Source organism: Gopherus flavomarginatus, chromosome 12 (assembly GCF_025201925.1).
Source record: "Gopherus flavomarginatus isolate rGopFla2 chromosome 12, rGopFla2.mat.asm, whole genome shotgun sequence".
Lineage (NCBI taxonomy): Eukaryota > Metazoa > Chordata > Testudines > Testudinidae > Gopherus > Gopherus flavomarginatus.
The window spans coordinates 24,976,147-24,998,007 of NC_066628.1; the positions used below are offsets into that span (position 1 = coordinate 24,976,147).

The window sequence follows — 21,861 nt, forward strand, 5'->3', positions numbered from 1 at the left end:
ACTTCCAGCAAAGTGAATCTGTGTCTGCAACAGGACTGTTGCCAGCTCAGTCCAAATAAGGGATGCTAATAACGGGAAAGAGTGCCACATTCACTGTACTTCAGCACGATCATTAATAGGGTAAATCTGTGTTTATATTATTATTTAGCAAAATAAAATAAAGGAACTTATACTGTGTGTGTATTCAGAGAGGTCTTATTAGCAAGTTAATGCCACAAATGTCCCTGAAATTAGTCTGAAAGTGTTGGTCCGTGTGCCTCGCACAATAGATGCCCCATTTCTGGTTGGTCCTTTGGCACTACCATAATAAACATAATTCATATCTAAAGTTTCCTAAACAAAAGTTCTGCCTCATATTATATGCAAGGCTCCAGGAGTCTGGTGGAGGATGGGCACAGCAATAAGGATTTTGGATCTTAACTGCATTTCCATGCATTGTACTGTTTAATTGTTTGAGAAAACTACAATGTCATCCTATATCTCTGTAAGTAACGGACAGATATTCACAACATTCCCAACTTATTTACCTTGAACTTAATAACAGTGTCATCCTTAGACAGAAAATATTCCATTCCTCATCAGTGTTCCTCGAGCCAGTGGTTCTCAACCAGGCATACACATACCCCTGGGGGTATGCAGACGTCTTCTAGGGGGGACTTCAACTCATCTGGATATTTGCCTACTTTTACAACAGACTGCATAAAAAGGACTAGTGAAGTCAGTACAAACTACAATTTCATACAACTATGACTTGTTTATACTGTTCTATATACTATATACTGAAATGTAAGTACAATATGTATATTCCAACTGATTTATTTTAAACTATATGGTAAAAATGAGAAAAGAAGCAATTTTTCATTAACAGTGTGAAGTGACACTTTTGTATATTTATGTCTGATTTTGCAGCAGAGTAGTTTTTAAGTGAGGTGAAACTTGGGGTACTCAAGACAAATCAGATCCCTGAAACGGGGACAGTGGTCTGCAAAGGTTGAGAGCTACTGCTCTGGGCTATCGCTTTAACAACGGACTCCTTCCAGCAAAGCAAGACATCAGGAGTCAGATTCGTGAGAGAGCCCGCCCCCTTCCTGGTGCAGGGCTAGCCGGAAACCTGACTGAGCTCAGGGAAGCACTGCACAGCTACTCAGTTACACTCCCCCACAGAGAGTCATGGCTACGGAGAACCCTGTAGAAAGCCTTCAGGAGGAAGCTACTTGTCCTATCTGTCTGGAGTATTTTAAAGCCCCAGTGATTCTAGACTGTGGGCACAATTTCTGTCGGCTCTGTGTCACCCAGTGCTGGCAGGGATCCAATGCCAACTTCTCCTGCCCTCAGTGCAGAGAAATCCTTCAACACAGAAACTTCAGGCCTAACAGGCAGCTGGCAAATGTTGTAGAACTTGCCAAACAGCTGAGATTACAGGTAGCAAAAGGAGCCGAAGGGGAGAAAGTGTGTGAGACACATGGGGAAGCCCTGAAACTGTTCTGTGAGGAGGATCAGACCCCCATCTGCCTGGTGTGTGACAGATCCAAGGAGCACAGAGCTCATGCTGTGGTTCCTATAGAGGAGGCTGCCCAGGAGTACAAGGTAGGACATCATCATGTAGTGTGATAGTTACAGCTTTGGATTTTAAAGAGATGAGATGAGTGAGGTAATATTTTTTACTGGACCAACTTATGTTTGTGAAAAAGACAAGCTTCCACAGAGCTCTTCTTCAGGTCTAGATTTTAAAGACAGTTCAATTTCGTTGCAATTTGCTGATAACACTTAATTCCTCTCTATATATCTGTTGTTATTGTAATAGAATTTCCCAACTCTGTAACACACTGATTGCAATAAAGATTAAATAAAAGAAGTTTTCTGGAGAACAGAAACTTTTAAATGACAGCTACACTAGAGCTGGGGAAATAATTGATTTTGCAGTTCAGTGACTGACCTGAGAAACCGAAACAAGTAATAGTTTCAGATTGACACAAAATAGCATTTTTCCCTTAACCAAAATGAAAACTGGGAAAACAAATCATTTGGGTCAAACAAAATATTTTGTTTAATCTGAAATGAAATACTTTGTTCAACCTGAAACTAAATGTTTCAATTAATTTTTGAGCACTCTTTCCCCTTTTCTTCTCCCCCTTTGTAAAAAAAATTAAATCTAACTAAATTTAAAACTGAAGCATAATTTTAAAATTTGAAAAAGTTGTAACATTTGTTTTGAAAATGTTATATTGAAACATTTTGACTTTCTGTATTTTTCCTCCTCCCAAACTGTTCGCCAAATGTGACCCAAATTCACAAACAGTTTCAGTTGGCCCCAAACTGAATTCTTCAATGAATAAATTATTTACTGAAAAAAATGTCACCCAGCTCTGATTCATACATCAGACCTTTCCCCAATGTATCCATCTTGCTCTATTGTATTCTGATGGTTACAGTAATGCCAATAGGTTATGGAAAAGGAACTTGGTTCCATTCAATGTCTATCTGATCAACGATTGTTTAAAATGTCATCCCTTTTGGCCTGAGCTATTAGACAAAATTTAGGGCTGTTTCCATTAGGAGGAGAAATTGATGGGTATTAGATGGGTGCAATCATGTTTATTTTTAAAAAAATGTACACAAAGTTCTGTTTCCCTGAACACACCAGACAGAAACAACAGAAGACAGTTTCCTTGCTCACAAGTCCAAGCCTGTTTTTCCAGCCAGCACTCTGCCCAAAACAAACTCCCTCTTTTGTCTGCTGCTCTGGGCCATGCTATCTGTGTTTCTTTGGCTATTCTGGCTACTTTTCTCCTGTCCCCTCCCGCGCCCTTCTGCTACACACAGACTGACACAGCTGCCATCCAATCAATCCACAGCCTCTGTGGTTGCAGCCAGTCCCTGGGAAACCCCTCAGTTCATGTGGGTCAACTTCTACTCCAGCCTCACTGTGTTGGCCCATGACTTGGGTGGTAGCATCTGTTGTTTCAGCTATCACTAAACAAATGGACACTGAACTGCTCCCTCATTTAGCATGAATGAAAGTGGTCAAGCACAGCCATAAACTTCAAAAAACTCTACAAATACCCATAGATCAGAACACACAGGCAGCTACCACCCCTCTCCAATACGACAATACACATAGATTTTGTTCCTAAAATCCACCCTCCCACAGTAAATAAATAAATTCTCAAATAATTACAACTTTTTTTTCTACTCAGAAAAAAATTCAGACCCATTTGATGTCTCTGAAGAAAGAGAGAGAAAAACTACAGGAAATTCAAATGATGGATACACAGAGAAGCTGGGAACATCTGGTATGTGCCAATAGTTATTAATGGATCTGACTGAAAAATTGAATTTCCATTCCATGGGAAATTCTGATATTTCAATATTTATTTTCATCTGGATGCAGGACAAAACATCAGAATATCAAAACTTCTCTTGGAGAAAGTTCAGAAAAGATTTGATTCAGAAATACTGGCTTGTAAGAGAGATTGGATGCCAGAGGGGAGACCATAGTGCAGCAGGGGAGATGCACCCCAATATTATAGATAATACCTAGGTCTTATATAGCATTTTTCATCAATAGCTCCCCCAGGTGTCTGTTCTATTCAACATATTCATAAATTATCTGGAAAAAGGGGTAAACCGTGAGGTGGCAAAATTTGCAGATGATACAAAATTACTAAGGATAGTCAGGACTCAGGCAGACTGTGAAGAGCTACAGAAAGCTCTCTCAAAACTATGTGACTGGGCAACAAAATGGCAGATGAAAGTTAATGTTGATAAATGCAAAGTAATGCACATTGGAAAGCATAATACCAACTATACACATAAAATGATGGGGTCTAAATTAACTGTTATCATACAAAAAAGAGATCTTGGAGTCATTGTGGATAGTTCTCTGAAAACATCCACTCAATGTGCATCGGCCGTCAAAAAAGCGAATAGATGCTGGGAATTATTAAGAAAGGGATAGATAATAGGACAGAAAATATCATGTATCAAATATCATAAATCCATGGTATGCCCAAATCTTGAATACTGTGTGCAGATGTGGTTGCCCCATCTCAAAAAAGATATATTGGAATTGGAAAAGGTTCAGAAAAGGGCAAAAAAAATTATTAAGGGTATGGGACAGCTTCTGTAAGAGGAGAGATTAAGAAGACTGGGACTTTTCAGCTTGGAAAAGAGATGGCTAAGGGGAGATATGACAGAGGTCTATAAAATCATGACTGGTGTAGAGAAAGCAGATAAGGAAGTATTGTTAACTACTTCTCATAACACAAGAGCTAGGTGTCACCAAATGAAATGAATAGGCAGCAGGTTTAAAACAAATAAAAGGAAGTATTCCTTCACACAACGCACAGTCAACCTGTGGAACTCATTGCCAGAGGATGTTGTGAAGGCCAAGACCATAAGAGAGTTCAAAAAAGAATTAGATAAATTCATGGAGGATAGGTCCATCAATGGTTATTAGCCAGGATAGGCAGGAATGGTGTCCCTAGCCTCTGTTTGCCAGAAGCTGGGAATGAGCAACAGGGGATGGATCATTTGATGATTAGGGGGTTCCAAAGAGGATGGATCTAGACTGTTCTCAGTGGTACCTGATGACAGACCAAGGAGTAATGGTCTCAAGTTGCAATGGGGGAGGTTTAAGTTGGATATTAGGAAAAACTTTTTCACTAGGAGGGTGGTGAAGCACTGGAATGGGTTACCTAGGGAGGTGGTGGAATCTCCTTCGTTAGAGGTTTTTAAGGTCAGGCTTGACAAAGCTCTGGCTGGAATGATTTAGTTGAGATTGGTCCTGCTTTGAGCAGGGGGTTGGACTAGATCACCTGCTGAGGTCCCTTCCAACCCTGATATTCTATGATTCTATTCTATGATCTGTTCATTCCCTCTGAGGCACTGGCCACTGTCAGAAGACGGGATCCTGGGCTAGATGGACCTTTGGTCTGACCCAATACAGCCATTTTTATGTTCTTAAGCTCTTTACAAAGGAGGTCAATATCATTATTCTCATTTTGGCACTAGGTGGGTAAGTGACTTGCCAAGGTCACCAAGGAGCAGAGCTAGGAACAGAACCCAGGTCTTCTGACTCCATCCAGTGCCCCGTCTACTGGAATGTCAACCTGAGCTGAAAGTATACTACAGCACTGTAGCTACGCTGGCATAACCACAGAGAGTATATCCAGCAATGCAGGCCAAGGGATAGTGAGAGTCGAGTCAGCTGACCTGTATCAGGGAACCCCAGGCTTGAGTGTCTACACTGCACTTTAACCCTAGGCTAACAATTTGCTGACTCATGCATGAACCTAGGGATCTGGCATCCACACTGCTGTGCATAGGTGGGGCCTGAGTCAAAGTAACACTATCCCAGAGTGCCTAGCACACACACACAACCCCGTCCCCGTGGTGACACTCTAGCCCTAGGAATGTAGTGCACTGTGGGAAAACTCTACTGCCCACCCTATTTCCTAAGTGTGGCACTGCTGTTGATGGGACTTAGGTGCCCACAAGGAGCACATGAGTACATACATGGCATAACTGGCTCCTCTGGTGGCTCTTTCAGTAGAATGGCTGCAGTGAGAAAAGGTTTTATACTGAACTGCCATCTAATGTGAGAATTGGGCTCTCCGGCTCTAGGCAGAGTCACGCTGTCAGGAAAATGCCCATGTGCCCCTGTTCAGAGGCTAATTAGGATATCAGGCTCCAGGGCTGTCAAACTAGTAAGATGAAACTTTGCAATTCTTAATGTTTAAAGTGGGCTGTCCAGTTAAGGGGTTTTTGTTTGGTTGTTTTTTTATTTATTTGTCTCTGTTTATTTTGAAATTTGACATAAAAGGAAGGTATCTGAGGGAACACAACACAACACAACACAACACACACCCAGCTGGCTGCTGCTGGCTGCAGAGCAGTGAACTGCATCACCAGGGCTTTGGGTGCAGTATGCTCTAGCACCCCAGGGACCCCTTATCCCTGCCCCCACCACACCTTGGGATGCAGGGATAAGGGTTCCCCGGGAGGCTGTGTAGAAGTTTTGGGGCTCACCACCCTGAAAGGGCATATTGGCCTGGGACCCACACAGCCTCAGAGGGGCCAGAGAGTGGAGTGAGGACCAAGCACCTGCCCCTGCTGTCCGCCCCCCAGTTGCAGCAGAGAGAAAGGTAAGAGAAATGTAGAGTAGCTGTCTGTTCTCTGTGGGTTTTTCACTATCTGTGTGGGGTGGGATGAAGAGGGGGAATCAGTTTCTGTGTGTTTGGTGGCGTGTCTCTCTCTCTCTCTCTCTGTTTGTGTCTCAATGTGGTTTGTAAAAACAATGAGGATCCTGTCTTCATACTTACAATATTGCTGGTTTTTCATCTGTTTGTTCTATTGGTTTTTCTTTCTCCCCTGGCCTCTCTCCAAAGTCCCTGTCAATATTGGCTGAACCCCACTCCTTGCTGCCCGGTGGTACCTGGATCTCCAGAAGTCAATGGGCACAGAAATTCCTCCTCATGTGAGACACAAAAACCTTCCTTCGAAGGGAGATAGGGTCCAAACTGGAACCTGTGGGAAAATCTTCTCCCTTGTGACCACAAGGCACATTCAAGTGTCAGGTGTTGAATTCTCAGGGGTTGCAGTGAAATGCTCCTTCCCTCACGCCTAGGGCTTTCTGACCTGACCTGACCCCTGACTCCTCTCTATGACCCTGACCAGCCTCTCTCTGTTTCTTGTTGTCTATTACAGAAACAGACAGAAGCTGAGAGGCAGACGATTATGTCTGAGTTTGAGCAGCTGCATCAGTTCCTGAGAGAACAAGAGCGACTCCTGCTGGCCCGACTGGCAGAGCTGGACCAGGAGATTGTGAAACTGCAGGATGAAAATGTCACCAAACTCTCCAAGGAGATTTCCCATCTCAGTGAGCTGATCAGTGAGCTGGAGGGGAAGTGCCGGCAGCCAGCCAGTGAGTTCCTGCAGGTGAGGGACATTATAAGCCCCCCTCAGATCCCTACACAGGGAGGGAAGGTTCCTGAATCATGAGCCTTGGAAAATAAATGTATCAATTTGTTTAAAGCTGCAAACTTTCTCCTAAAAACTCCCTCTGGAACGGAAGTGGTAACGGTACAGTGAGTCCCCTCCAGAGCAGGAGGAATGCCCAGTGTGGGGCATGTAGGACTGAGCTCCCTTTTTTCTCTCTCTCCCTTCTAGGACATCAGGAGCACCATGACCAGGTACGTGGCGCCTTCTCACTCCCCTTCACGCTTCTCGGCATTGGAAAGGGGCTCAGGAACCTTATTAGCACATCTCCCTAGGGCACAACAGCACCATGTGTGTGGCAGGGTCACACTGCAGAGACCAATCTCCCTGTGTTGACCCTTGACCCCAGGGTGTTACCCTTTTATACAGGACTGGAGTCCTAGGAGAAGGGTAATGTCCATCTCTGGGGGAATGGCTGCCTCAGGAGTCTGGGGATGGAATATGGGTCTTTCATTACATTTCACAGTCACTGGCTACTCTTTTGCCCAGGTCAGCAGTGATCAGAACATTTGCCACCTAATTTATGGTTTGGTGACACAGGTGAAATCATTTCAGGAATGGGTGATTGGGGCTCTCAGACCAGTTCCTAGTGGGCAGATGCCCACCATGCAATAAATACAAGAACATGGGAACATCCTGGCTCACAGAAGATGAAAGCCAGGGACTGAACTAGCCAGGGAGACAACTCCCTTCTCATCCCTAGAGCTGGTCTCCAGGTCAGTGCTGAAGCACATCAGTGGCCACTATGTAGAAAGCTTGTGCTGTCATTGCCTGGGCTGTGCCTGCTCAGAGGCTGGATAAGTTTGTCAACCCAGGGGGTTTTCTGGCACAGCTCCAGTGATATAACCATACGCATATACTTCTAGAAAATTCCCCACATAGACAGGTCCTCAGACTCCAGGTCCTCGGGCCAGCTGCTGTAATTAGTGTGTAGTAATAAAATCACACACACAAAAAATGTTTCTTTTCTCTCTAGGTCTGAGGAGGGGAAGTTCCAGCAGCTGCTGGAGGCTTCTTCTGAGCTGGAAAGGAGCCTCAGCCATTTCTGTCAGAAAAACATTGCTGTAAAGTTGACTATGAACAAACTGAAAGGTACCGAGAAAGGGACTAGGAGGGGATAATGAGAGGAGTCTCTGTGACTGTAGGAGGAGACAGCCACCACTTCACAGCAGCCAGCAGAATAATCCCAAATTAGTTACTCAGCCACATTCTACAGAGAGGGACGAACAACCCTTCTCCTGCAGTTCAAAACTACAGGCTGAGGTTGTTGTGCCTCCTGGATCGGGGCTAAGAGAATCCCCAATGGGCTGGGGTCTGTCTAAAGTGCAGCCCCAAGTGGAGCTGCCTATGGGTAGCAGCGCTGCCCAGAATCAGTGCAGCAAAGTCCCCTTTGGCCTGGGCCTGCCCCTTCTGCTGGGCTGTGTGACTGTCTTAGCCGGTTCCTGCACAAGGGCAGTTCTCATCCGGCCAGAGCTAGGCTTTCTTCCGTATTTACAATGCAGTGTAAATGGGCCTCGGTGGGAAGGAGAATCCTTCCACAGACAGGTTTCCCACTTCTCCCAAACAACCCTGTGTTCCCCAGGGCCTGCAGGCCCCACTCTGGGCTGATCCAAAGGGCTGTGAATCCACTGCTAACTCCTTGGGCAATAGTAACAGACAGAAGCTAATTACAAACTAACGGGCAAATCCTGGTTCCTTCCACAGTGGTAATGGGTATTGGGGAGTGAACGTATCTGTCCAATATCCCTGTGTTTAAAGGCTAATCTCCTAACTTTAAGTATTCACTTTTGAAAAATGTGTCATGCTTTGTGCCTCAGTTTTCCCATCTTTAAAATGGGGATAATTATAACTACTTGGGAATCAGTTTCAAAAAATGTCCCAATTCAAGTACATAAGAATGGCCCTACTGGGTCAGATCAAAGGTCCATTTAGCCCAGTATCCTGTCTACCGACAGTGGCTAGTGCCAGGTGTCCCAGAGGGAATGAACAGAACAGGTAATCATCAAGTGATCCATCCCCTGTTGCTCATTCCCAGCTTCAGGCAAACAGAGGCTAGGGACACCATTCCTGCCCATCCTGGCTAATAGCTATTGATGGACCTATCCTCCATGAATTTATCTAGTTCTTTTTGAACTCTGTTATGGTCTTGGCCTTCACAACATCCTCTGGCAATGAGTTCCACAGGTTGACTGTGCGTTGTGTGAAGGAATACTTCCTTTTATTTGTTTTAAACCTGCTGCCTATTCATTTCATTTGGTGACCCTAGCTCTTGTGTATGAGAATTAGTAAACAACATGTCCTTATCTGCTTTCTCTACACCAGTCATGATTTTATAGACCTCTATCATATCTCCCCTTAGCTGTCTCTTTTCCAAGCTGAAAAGTCCCAGTCTTCTTAACCTCTCCTCTTACAGAAGCTGTTCCATACCCCTAATAATTTTTTTTGCCCTTTTCTGAACCTTTTCCAATTCAACCATTCAAATAAAATTGTGGAAAAAATAAGTATCATAGTTGTCAAAATGTTTCATGTTGACATTTTTTAAAGGAAAATTTGAAGTGACCTTTTGTTGTATAATTTCAGCGGATTTAGACTGAAAAAAGTTTAAAAAATGGTGAAAATTAAAAAGGAATTGTTTGGGAACTTTCAAAATGAAACATTTTGATTCGCCTGAACTGATTTTTTCCCCCTGTTTTGAGTTACCAAATATTTTTAAGACTTCAATTTTTTGTCCCAATTTGAGATGGAGAAAATTTTTGAACTCTCTAAAATATTTGAAAGATGGGAAAACTACTCTCTGCTCAGTTCTAGGGATAATTCTGTTCCACAGTGAGGACAAGAGTGAGATGTAATAATTGAGGGATTTATAAAAGAAAATATCAGTCCTTTCTACACCATAAAGAAGCAGCCATGTTTGAAGAAAAAAAAATCTAGTCCTTAATCTCTGTGAGCCTCAGTTTCCCTGTCTTTAAAAATTGAGATGCTGTCTCTTTGGATGGTGGTGTAACTTGCTGAGTGACAGTAAAGTGCACTGACATGCTGTTGTGACAGTTGCTAGCTTGGCCAACAAAGCATGGATTGAACTAGGGCTCCAGAGCTAAAATCATGAGTGTCGAGAACTTATACCTGTGGAGCCAAGCTTCCTACCCGAGTTTTGTAACAAACTCACATCCCCTGTAGATCAGAGGTGGGACACACCACATTTACCAGTGGGTTATATACTTCTGCTCAACAGACAAAGCTCATCCCAAACAGCTGAGGTCCCCAGTGCTTCAAACGCAGATAAGTCCCTTCTTACGTGAAAGCCACTATTGTGGCCAACCCTAGGGATCAAACCAAGCACCCTCAGCTGAGCACAGGAATCTCTACATCTTGAACTAAGGAACTCGCTGAGGCTGTCACAGACTTGCATTCTCTGTGAATTGGGCACATACAGAGACAAAACACACTGACCACTGGGTTACACTGCCATCAGAGGGAAAAGGCAAAGTTTCTGATCTGTTTTAACCTAGCCACACTGGAAAAATGGGTGTGGCTCTTTCTTCACTGTTTTGTCTGTCTTTATGTCTGGCTCTATCGGTTTCTCTCTCATAACCAAAATGCAGTTATGTTAACAAAGAGCAGTGACATCCCATAAACACAACAGCATGAAGTCTTGTCTCTTTCCCCTGTTCTTTCCACTAGAAGTTCTGCCATTGGAACTGAAGACAAGAAAGGGGAAATCCATGGGATCAGATGGGAAGGGTATGTTTCCAGGCGGAGTTGCTATTATTGTTATTATTTATTTATTTATTTATTACTAAATTAGAAGGAAAGATACTTCCCCAAAATAATAACTTTGTTTACTTGTTGTGAAAGAAAGAAAGAAAATTACACAGCAAACTAAAACAGTATAAAAATGATTAGATTCTAAGGAGCCGTAAGCTAAGATTACATCACTAGTTTGTCACACGTTTGTCGCACATTTGCTCATGTAGGCCGAGCTCTGTCTGTTTTCCAGTTTTTCCGTGCAAATGGAGGCTTGGCCATTGGGGCTAGCCAGAATGGCTAGGAGGTTGTGGCTGAGGTGCAGAGGAGGTTAGGGGCCCAGCTAGTGGGGTCTGGCCAGCATGGGGAGGGAATGAAGCAGGGCCACCCAGAGGATTCAGAGGGCCTGGGGTCTTTGGCAGCGGGGGGCCCCCGCCACTGAATTGCAACCGATGACCCAGCACTTTGGCAGCAGATCCCGGGGTGGAAGGACTCCCCACCATGGGTCTTCAGGACACTTTGGCGTCCCGTCCCGGAGTGGAAGGACCCCCTACCGCTGAATTGCCGCCAAAGACCCGGAGTGGAAGGAGCTCCAGGGGCCCGGAGTGAGTGAAGGACCCTGCTCCAGGGGCCCCAAAAAACTCTTGTGGGGGCCCCTGAGGGACCCAGGGCCTGGGGCAAATTGCCCCACTTGTCCCCCCCTCTGGGCAGCCCTGGAATGAAGACTCCAGCTAGGGGACCTGGACAGTGTGAGGTGAGACACACCTATGGAGTGTGGCGGGGTGTTGACTGGAGTGGGAAGTTAGGGGCGTGGCTGGTCAGAGTGGGACTGAGAGGATGAAGGTGAGGATACCAGCTTGGGGGTGGTGAGGGCACTGGCTGGACTGGGCAGGCAGGAGGCCTTGCTTGGGGGGCTGGGTACAGTGAGGGTAAGGGACCTCCCTGTGGGAATGGGCTGTACTGGGGGAGAGGAGCCCAGCTGGGTATACAGCTCAGCGTACATAAGCAATGCAGTGTGAGACCCCGCTAGCAGCTACCTGTCATAAATTTAGGTGGCAGCAGGGGGAGCCAGACAGATACCTCTGCCCACATCACGCCGGGCCTCTGTGGGCCTGACTTTAGTGAAAATTGGACTTTTCCAGTTTTCTGATTGTCCCCAAAATCAGCAGGGTTTGACCCGTTTGTGCCTCAACCAGGCCCATCTGGTCTGGAACCGGTCAGGTGGTGTCCAAAGGTGTCGTGTGACAGGCACAGAAATACCTCATTGAGTTAGTGGGGGCCTGGCTTCATTGTACTCCAAAAATCCTGATATCAGCCTGAGCAGCCAGTTCACATACAGCCAATACACAGAAAAAGTCTCCCGACAGGCACCCAAACACCCTTTACTCTGCCCCAGCACTGCTCACGGACATTTCTGGGTTGGATTGTCAGGAGCATCTAAGGGAGTTGGCAGCACAAGTCAAGTCCCAATGGGCCTTGTGCCCCTAACTTCCTTAGGTGTTCCTGAAAATCCCACCGCAGGTTCCATTTTCATATTTACTGAGGAAAATGGAGTAGAGAGACCACTCAGAACTGTCGCACCTTTTCCCCTTCCCCTGGTTTGAGGGGCTTTCCCTCCTGAAACTTCTCTTTGGGATGGGCTCTCCTGCGGGGACTGTGCTCTTCCTGAAGTGCTCTGCTTCTCTCCCCAGTGAGTGTGACATTGGATCCAGATACAGCTCATCCCCGGCTTCTCCTGTCTGTGGATCGGAAAATTTTGACCTGGGACGTCATACGGCTGAACTGCCCAGAACATCCCCAGAGATTTGATTTGTCTCCTTGTGTGCTGGGCTGTGAGGGATTCACCTCAGGGAGACATTGCTGGGAGGTGGAGGTTGGGGATGGGACAGCCTGGGCGGTGGGGGTGGCCACAGAGTCTGTGAAGAGAAAGGAGGAGCTCAGTGCTGCCCCTGAGGGAGGGATCTGGGCTGTGCAGAGGTGGGGGTTCCAGTTCCAGGCTCTTACCTCACGTCCAACCCCCCTGTCTCTGAGCTGTGTCCCTAGCAGGATCCAGGTGTCTCTGGACTGTGAACAGGGGCAGGTGGCATTTTTCAATGCTGATAGCGAGGACCCGATCTTCACTTTCCCATCAACCTCATTCATGGGGGAGAGACTCCGCCCTTTCTTCTGGGTCTGGGGTATAGGTTCCCAGCTCACACTCTATTCCTGAGGCACCCGGTGGCACGTGGCTCCCAGTCTCATGAAATGAGCTGCTCCAGCCTCTGATATCCTAGTCTCTTTGGCCCCACGTTCCTGCAGAGATGTTTAAATGCAAAGTGAACAGACCAGAGAAGCTGCTGTCTCTGCCCCATTGTGTGTCTTGTACTTGTCTCTGTCTCTCTCCCTCTGAGGGACCATAACAGCCCTGCAAGGACTGGAAAATGGGGGTTCACAGCTTGCCTGTCTCTGAAGGGGGCAGGGGAGTTTCCAGGAGCCCCAAGACTTGTATGACTCTGTGGTCCCACAAAAGAGAACATGCATGTCATGTGAAGGGAACCTGGTCATGGCTGTAATGCATTCCTCAAATCGACCTGCAGAGAGCTGTCTGGCTCCTCCCCCTTGTTTTCAGCTCCTGTGCTGCATTCAGATAGCCTTAGGATTCCTTCCCCAGGTGAGCGATTGCTGTGGTTGTCCCAGGGATGTTGAGAAGAGGGGAGGTGGGCCCTGCAGAGAGAGGGTCTGTGGGCCCTGCAGATAGATGATGGTCTGTGAGTCACTATATCTACTGGGGTGGGTGTACACTCTGTTTAGACTCACAACACTTCTGTGAGGTGGGGAATTGCTGTTACCCCATTTTAGAGAGAGGAACGTCTAGCAGAGAGCACATAAATGACTTGCCTGAAGTCATCTAGGAAGGCTGTCACAGAGCAGGGAATTGAACCTGGGTCTTCCAAATGAACAGCTAAACCACCAGACTAGCTGCCTTCTCTGCATTAGGAGCCTGGGAAAGGAGGATACAGATAAAGCTTTACGCAGGGAAAATACATCAGTAAAGTTTGTCTAATGATTCTGTCACTGACCCTCCCCACAATCAGTGGGCCAGCCCTCTGCAGAGTCAGGTGATCACAGTGGACAGGAACTGAGTATGTGGTGGGAATGAAAATAGATTATTTTTTCAGGCCTGCTCTGAAATTCTCAGGCTGCCTCTGAATGCTCAGCTCAGCTCTGTGCTCAGCTTTCAGGCCCCACTGCCTTCCCCTCTCCTGGTCTGTTTGTGTTCCCTAGATAAACTTCTCCACCTGGGCCCTGCTGTTTCTAAACAGATTCCTTTGGAGGAAGAGATGAGAAACAGAGACACACACATCTCTCCATCACTCACAAGCTCTACAACTCCCTGCTGCTTCTCTGGTGGGGATCTAGGTGCTGTAAATACACATCATGAGAGACAGCTCCTAAGGGAAAGAGCTTACAGTCTAAATATTAAAAGTAATAACAGTAATAATGATGATGATTTTGAAGATGTCAGGAGCAACTCCATGTCTAAGGCCTTCCACTTAAAGCAGCTATTCAACTTCCATTCAGTGAGAAAAGTGCAGATTTTCTCCCCCAGAATTACAGAACACATCACCTGAGAACTTACAAATAAATCTGTTAATGCCTTTAGGAATTAACATTAAAAATGGGTCTGTTCAGATATTTAGCACTGACTGTCAGACCTTGCCATGTAGTGATACCATTCCTAGCTCCATACAATCATAATTAATTACATAAGTTTTACCAGCATCCGTGCTCGTGTGCATAGCGCTATGTCAGTGGGAGATGCTGTCCCACCAACATAGCTACTGCTGCTCAGTGAGCTGGTTTTATTATGTTGACGGGTGAGTTCTCTCCCATTGGCATAACATGGCTACATGAGCACTCTTATGGTACAGCTGTATAGGCGCAGCTGTGCTGCTGTAAGCATCTGTGATGAGTAATGAAGGCTGGGGGAGGCTAAGCCTCCCCAAACTTTGAGCTGCCAGGGCAGGGGGCAGGTAGTGTCAGATTATCCCAGGGGCCCTGGCCAATTTGAGCCCCTGAAAAAATCTCCCCCCACCAAGGCCCCAGGGCTGGAGGAGCTCTCGCTCCCTGCCACAGTCCCCAGTCAAGGCACAGAACTTTTGTGGTCTCAAGGCCGCAGTGGAGAGGGGCGGTGGGAGTGAAGGAGAGAGCAAGGAGCAGAGCATCAGGGGAAGAGGTGGGCTGGAGCTGGAACAGGGGCAGGGGAAGGGGTGGAATGGGGTGCGGGTATGGATAGAAGGGGTGCGCCCTTGGCCGGAAGAGGTGAGATGAGGCTATCCTCCCCAAGGGAGAAGTTCCCCCCCACCCATGTTTATAAGTGTAGACATGGAAGTTTTTCAAAAGCATCTTTTCAAAAATGACTTAGGGCTGGATTTTCAAAGGTATTGGGTACCTGAAGATGCAGCTAGGGGCCTAGTGGGGTTGTCAAAGCAGGCTGCAGGGCTAAAAATAATAATTTAGACATTCTGGCTTGGGCTGGAGCCTGAGATCTGAGACTGTCCTCTCACATCAGGTTTCAGAGCCCGGGCTCCAGCCCAAACCTGAACTACGATATTGTTATTTTAGCCCCAAAGCTGAGCCCCGTGAGCCCAAGTCAGTTGACCTGAGCACTAAGACTTGCTGATACGGGTCTTCATTTGCAGAGTAGGTGTATCCTGAGTCTTCTTAGACTCTGACGGCCTGGGAGGGGGCAAACCTGTCCCTTAACACAGGAGATTTACCCTTCTCTGTGGAATTGAACAGGACCCTCTGGCTTGTACAGAGGAGTAGTGTGGTTAGATTTGTAAATGGCTAATCACCTCCAAAACAAACACTTCTCTCTCCTTTGCATCACCATGGCTGCCCTGTCTTATTTAGTCAGGGCAAGCTATCCTGACTCCCTGAGACAAAGGGTGTGTGGGTTTAGTTACATTTTCTCTGTCTATACCACAAATTGTTCCTTTTCCTTCTCTGTTTGTGGTGTTGGAACCTTTAAAACCGAAATACATTTTCTGGGTGTTTTCTGGAGCAATCCAGACTGGGCAGAGCAGACATGCCAACTCTCATGAATTGATCACGAGAGTCATGATTTCTGAGTATAATTAACCCTTACTTAGGATCTCTTGGTTGAACTCTTCAAGGGCAGGATTTTTTTTTTTTACACCTGGGGCACATTCTTAAAATGGGTTCCAGTCAAACAGGACTGACCCATCCTAAACAAAGGAATATGCTTTCTCCATAATTCTACAGCATGTTGAAAGATACTCTGAGAAATCACTTCCATAGCAGGTATACAGAGCTAGCCGTCAGCTCTCCTGAGCTGGTTTGTGAAAGCAACTGAGTAACTGGATAGTTAACAGGTTTCAGAGTAGCAGCCATGTTACAGTAATTCCAGTCAATTAGCGTGAGAGGGGAGGAATCCTTAAAGAACCACCCACAGTTCTACTGAGCTGCAACGGTTAGCAGCAGGAGACTCAAATTTTCAAGTGCCTCCATTTGGCTGAAGATAACAGCAGTGTTGAGGAATCTGTTCTTTTTGGTTCAGTGGCAGTTCAGAACAAAAATCAGTTCGGGATCCAACTAGTCAGTCTTTTCTGGAATTTTCAGTGAATCAAAAAATTCCATGTTGGGACTATTCCTGAGATACAAGCTTGAGTGCCTCACACACCAGGTGAGTGCCATAGCCACTGGGCAAAATGGGGACGGGGTGGAGGTAGTATGAATTCCTTTTGTGCATGAGCAGAACTATTTGTGTGAAATCTGCAAATAATTTCATGTCAACTGAAATGGCATATTTTTCAAAAAAATTTTTTGCCATGCTGTAATCCCAAGTAGGTGGCGAATAGCACTGCACTATTGTTCCCAAGTCAGTGATGATTACTAGAAGTGTCAGTCTTTCCATACCTTTAGGAATTGGACCAGGATTTAAATATGAAACACATAGAAAACAAATTGATGATATTTACATAGTTGTATGCACCACAAGCTCACAGTGCTGTCCAGGAAATAACTTTTCATAGAGAGAGCCAATTTTTCAGACTATTGACACCCGTGTTTTCTTTTCCTGGTGGTATTAACATCATAGAGTACGCGAAGTGTTTTTCATTGTTTTATTTTGTTTTGAAATTAACATAACCATGCACTCACAGGAAGCCAGGCTGGTGAGTCAAGCGGGCTCAGTGGTACCCAGTTCCATGTGGCACCCGGGGTGGTAGAGGGGACGGGGGAAGAACCTGTCACAGTGGCCATACAAAAAAATGACATCTAAGCTCTGTGTTCTGCAGTCCTATCACACAGAGATAGGGAAGGGCAGTGTGTTGTTGCTCAGTAGATCAGTCCACCTGGATAGAGTGGCGGTGCTGCTGATCTCCATGTGGTGACGATCCTTTTTCTGTTGTTTTTGTTTTGTTTTGATTTTATATATATAAAATTATATATTTTATATAACACATAACAAACTATATATAAAGTTCTCATCATATATTAACCATTTGCTACCAAACCTTAGCAGTACTTGAAACATGCATAATTTAATTTAATTTAATTTAATTTAATAACAGTACATTTTATAGAATCATTCGGATACTTAGCATCCCATAGCTCTAAGAATTCCTCTGGGGTATTTCTGTTCCAGAGTACAATTCTTTCCATGGTGGCCAAGCTTACAATGTCTATGCTCCAGTTTTCAATTGTTGGTTGCTTTTGGGATTTCCATATTTGCAGTATTAGTCTTTTAGTAATTATTAGTGCTCTGCTTAGCCAAAGTTTTTTCAGACTTCCAGTTAAAATCCATTAGGTTTAAAATTACATGTTTAGCTTGTAACGCAATTGTATTTTATAGAGAAAAAATAACTCTGCAGTCAAGTTCTGCCCAAAACATATGGGTATAGGAGCATTCCCAGAGCATATGGGTTACGTTAGCACATGCTGAATGAGAGCACCAACATTTGTTGGACTTAGTGGCACCTCTTTTGAACAGTCAGAGAGGGGTCCAACGCATCTTCCATATCATTTTCTGCTGGATTAATCTTAAACAGAGTCCAAGAAGCAATTCAGAGCACTGGCTAAAATTTGTTTCTATTGGTTAGCAGAGAATAATTGGTCTATTCCTCCTCCCATTTCTTTTTAGAATATCTGTATTTAATTTAAATTTGCTGGCCAAGTGTGCATAAAGTGTTGCCATAGATGTTGGCAATTTGGGTAATATTGTGAAGAAAAGAAGGCAACTGAGGTGAGTCAGGGTAGCAAAGGTATCAGGACCATACCGATGGGAGATAGACTCATAGACTCTAGGACTGGAAGGGACCTCGAGAGGTCATCGAGTCCAGTCCCCTGCCCTCATGGCAGGACCAAATACTGTCTAGACCATAGACTACTAGACATTTATCTAACCTACTGTAAATATCTCCAGAGATGGAGATTCCACAACTTCCCTAGGCAATCTATTCCAGTGTTTAACTACCCTGACAGTTAGGAACTTTTTCCTAATGACCAACCTAAATCTCCCTTGCTGGAGTTTAAGCCCATTGCTTCTTGTTCTATCACTGGAGGCTAAGGTGAACAAGTTTTTTCCCTCCTCCTGATGACACCCTTTTAGATACCTGAAAACTGCTATCATGTCCCCTCTCAGTCTTCTCTTTTCCAGACTAAACAAACCCAATTCCTTCAGCCTTCCTTCATAGGTCATGTTCTCAAGACCTTTAATCATTCTCGTTGCTCTTCTCTGGACCCTCTCCAATTTCTCCACATCTTTCTTGAAATGCGGTGCCCAGAACTGGACACAATACTCCAGTTGAGGCCTAAACAGCGCAGAGTAAAGCGGAAGAATGACTTCTTGTGTCTTGTTTACAACACACCTGTTAATGCATCCCAGAATCATGTTTGCTTTTTTTGCAACAGTATCACACTGTTGACTCATATTAAGCTTGTGGTCCACTATGACCCCTAGATCTCTTTCTGCCATACTCCTTCCTAGACAGTCTCTTCCCATTCTGTATGTGTGAAACTGATTGTTCCTTCCTAAGTGGAGCACTTTGCATTTATCTTTATTGAACTTCATCCTGTTTACCTCAGACCATTTCTCCAATTTGTCCAGATCATTTTGAATTTTGACCCTGTCCTCCAAAGCAGTTGCAATCCCTCCAGTTTGGTATCGTCTGCAAACTTAATAAGCGTACTTTCTATGCCAGCATCTAAATCGTTGATGAAGATATTGAACAGAACCGGTCCCAAAACAGACCCCTGCGGAACCCCACATGTTATAAGATGGCATGTTTAAGTTGGATGTTTTGCCACACTTTCTTTCTCCAGATTGAACCTTTCTTTTAAGATTGTAAAAGGGAGGAAGGTGTCATTTTCAATACATTGACTGATGGTCAAAATCCCAGTCCTAATCCAATCTGGCCAAATAATGGGGTTGCCAGCTAGACAGAGTTTCGAGTTACCCCAGACTAAAGCCCTGGGATGCAGAAGGAAGACAGGCTCAACTCCTGAGTCTTAAGAAATTTCTTTGGCAGCAGTGATGGCCCAAAATTTGAAGTCAGTGATCTGGTTTGCTAGTTTTTGCACCTTGTGTTGAATTTCTTGACATCAGTGCTCATGCATGACATTGTCATATTTCCCAAGGAGTTTCACCAAACCAAGGAAATTACTGTTATGTTCAGTGAGCAACTTATCCGAAGAGCCATGGAAAGCCAAATTATTCTTTGCAACGAGGAGGGTAATTGAGATCAAACACGTTCCTCCCATGCTGTATTTCTTCACTGGTTTTCTGCATCTATGCATTTATTCAGCTTGAGCTTGGACTTGACCTCCATCCATTTGGAGTAGGCTGTAAAATGGCCAGGTGAATTTTCATGTTGCTTCAGAGCATCAGCCAAGTCATGCCAGTAATTGTACCCAGAAAGCACAAGCAACAATTTGGCATTTTTGTCAAATATTTTGCAACAAAACCAGAACACTTTGTCAGTTGATTTTGAGTAAACTAGCCAATGCTGATCCAGTTTATCACCATTCTTGAGCACTCTTTTGCAATGTGACTTAGAGACATGACATTTCTGCTCATTTAGTAGAAATGTCATATCCTCAATCTTGTCCGGCCCGTTCAAAATTCAATCAATATCAATATCAGCAGAGTTTAGGATTGCCAACCATGAAGCAGGATTTGATGTATCGATTTGTAGTGTGTAATTTTTTTTCACTGCTGTTTCTGTCATCATGTGAGGCGGGTTCTTCTTTATGGTTTCTCTCCTTTTCATGTAAACCAGATTTTTCTTTGTTGTTACTCTTCTTTTCATGGGAGCCATTCTTTATCATCACTCTCCTTTATGCCACCAGGAAAACTAGACAATTCTCCATCACTTTCCTCACGTTTCCATTCCTTGTCTTCAGGTATATCTGCTAATTCCTTAGTAATAGGACTTCCATCATTTATGCTTCACTCCTCAGATTCTTCTGCACTGGGACAATCACTGCTGCCTAAAGCTCGGTTTATGTTGTTCTGTTTCGGATATTTTCTCATCAAATTTGCCCCTTGCTGCATACTAGAATACAACTGAGCTTTTTGCTTCCTATACTGAGCTCCTGAAGGCTTCTGCGGGATCAGCTTTTATTTTCTATTGGGGAAAACAAACAGTAGTATGGAGACCAAAAGTCTATGTTCCGCAATCTTAGAAAGTCATCAAACATTATGTGTTAAGCACGACAAAAGAAGTAACAGTTTTTCTTTTATATTGCTACATATATAGGTGTTTGATAGGTATCTCTGACATCTCATTAAATATGTCTTTTATTAGTCACTACTTACACTCTTTGAGTCTTATAACACAAGTACACTTCCACGATTACACAATCAAACAAGGTTCACACTATCGTAGCTGGGCTCTCACTTCACTTCAGTTTGGTCTTATATCTCATTGACTGACTGATGATGCCCCGCCCCTTATATACACACAGGGGCATGGCTGACAGCATTCTAGGCAGTTCAAGGAAAATATAGTTCTCAGAAAGTCTGGAAGGTTCCACAAGATGCTACAAAGGTCCAAAACATTCTAGGAGGCTAGTGAAAAATGAGTCCACATACGGAATACCTGAAACATTTTACTTCAAACAATCTATTTTCCTTTTTGTCACTAACAACAAAAACAGCCCCTTAAGCTTGGTGCCCTCCAAGCCAGCACCCCAGCGGGTCGCCTGCCCCTCAATCCAGCCCTGGAGGTGGTAATTTTAGCTATCTCCTTCCTGATTGTAACAAAGGCCCAGGGAGCATGGCTACTGATACCATCCCAAAGCCACCCAGGCCTGCATGCTGCTAGTCTCTTTACTGCGATGATGCCTGCCAAAGTTATCACTGACTGGTGTGGGAAAGTGTCCAACCATGGAGGAAGAAATGAGGCTGCAATCCCTACAAACCTTCGGCAGAGGATTGCTGAGTACGTCCGTAGAAGTTTCATTGAGATCACTCAGAAGGATTCAAGGGTCATCCCTGTGTCATAAGTAAACTGCTCCACATGCTTCCCCCACCTAACTTAACAGGGGAATGAAAATCAGATAACAACTCTACCTCAGTGTGTGGTACCACTACCTCTTCTAGTATGAGTAAATTAGTGAAAAGTCAATAGCTGTGTCCTGCTAAGTTCGTGGCCGCCATCACTGTAATGGGAAATACATTTACCTGAGGGTCCCCCCTCCCCCTCCGCATCAGGCTTGCCTGTTCATAACTGCCAGGACTAACTGTAGTGCAGTCGTGAACAGGTTCTGGTTCACAGCATAACTAGATCCCCAGCTGCATGTCTCCCAGCCTGCTACTCTTCCTCTTTCCCATCCCTGCTGTTTATGGCTGGGGCCTGGAACTCACACTCCTTGGAAGTATCCATGGTGACATATAGGATGTTGGTCTCTGCCAAGTATTTCATGAAGCTTATTGTAGAAGTGCAGGACCAGATTAACCTTTTGTGGGCCTGGCACCAAACATATTTATGGGCCCCCCATGGGGGCTGTCATAAACAGATAGTTAAGGGTTAATAGAACAGGAGTACTTCATGTCTCTTTTGCCTGTAAAGGGTTAACAAGTTCAGTGAGCCTGGCTGTAACCTGACCAGA

General features: G+C 44.9%; 3 protein-coding genes across 5 annotated transcripts in view; 2 read left to right on the top strand and 1 right to left on the bottom strand.

Annotated features, from left to right (window-relative positions):
• Positions 1–21,861, top strand: part of LOC127032443 (zinc finger protein OZF-like) — a 605,001-nt gene that overhangs the window by 63,455 nt on the left and 519,685 nt on the right. The gene's annotated exons all lie outside the window — the stretch shown is intronic.
• The window catches only part of LOC127032454 (butyrophilin subfamily 1 member A1-like), a 199,953-nt gene that overhangs the window by 7,913 nt on the left and 170,179 nt on the right, over positions 1–21,861 (bottom strand). The window lies entirely within an intron of this gene.
• On the top strand, positions 1,111–15,808 carry LOC127032460 (zinc finger protein RFP-like). 2 transcript variants are annotated; one of them, XR_007768837.1, is made up of 8 exons: positions 1,111–1,587; positions 3,198–3,293; positions 6,709–6,939; positions 7,171–7,193; positions 7,976–8,091; positions 10,681–10,740; positions 12,435–13,406; positions 13,902–15,808. XR_007768837.1 is itself a non-coding variant. In XM_050919750.1 (7 exons), exons 1-7 carry the CDS (start codon positions 1,171–1,173, stop codon positions 12,950–12,952), a joined length of 1,461 nt encoding a protein of 486 aa, XP_050775707.1. In that variant the 5' UTR covers positions 1,111–1,170; the 3' UTR covers positions 12,953–15,808. The 2 variants fall into 2 exon arrangements, 1 of the variants encoding a protein (XP_050775707.1); XM_050919750.1 differs by having other exon boundaries at positions 12,435–15,808.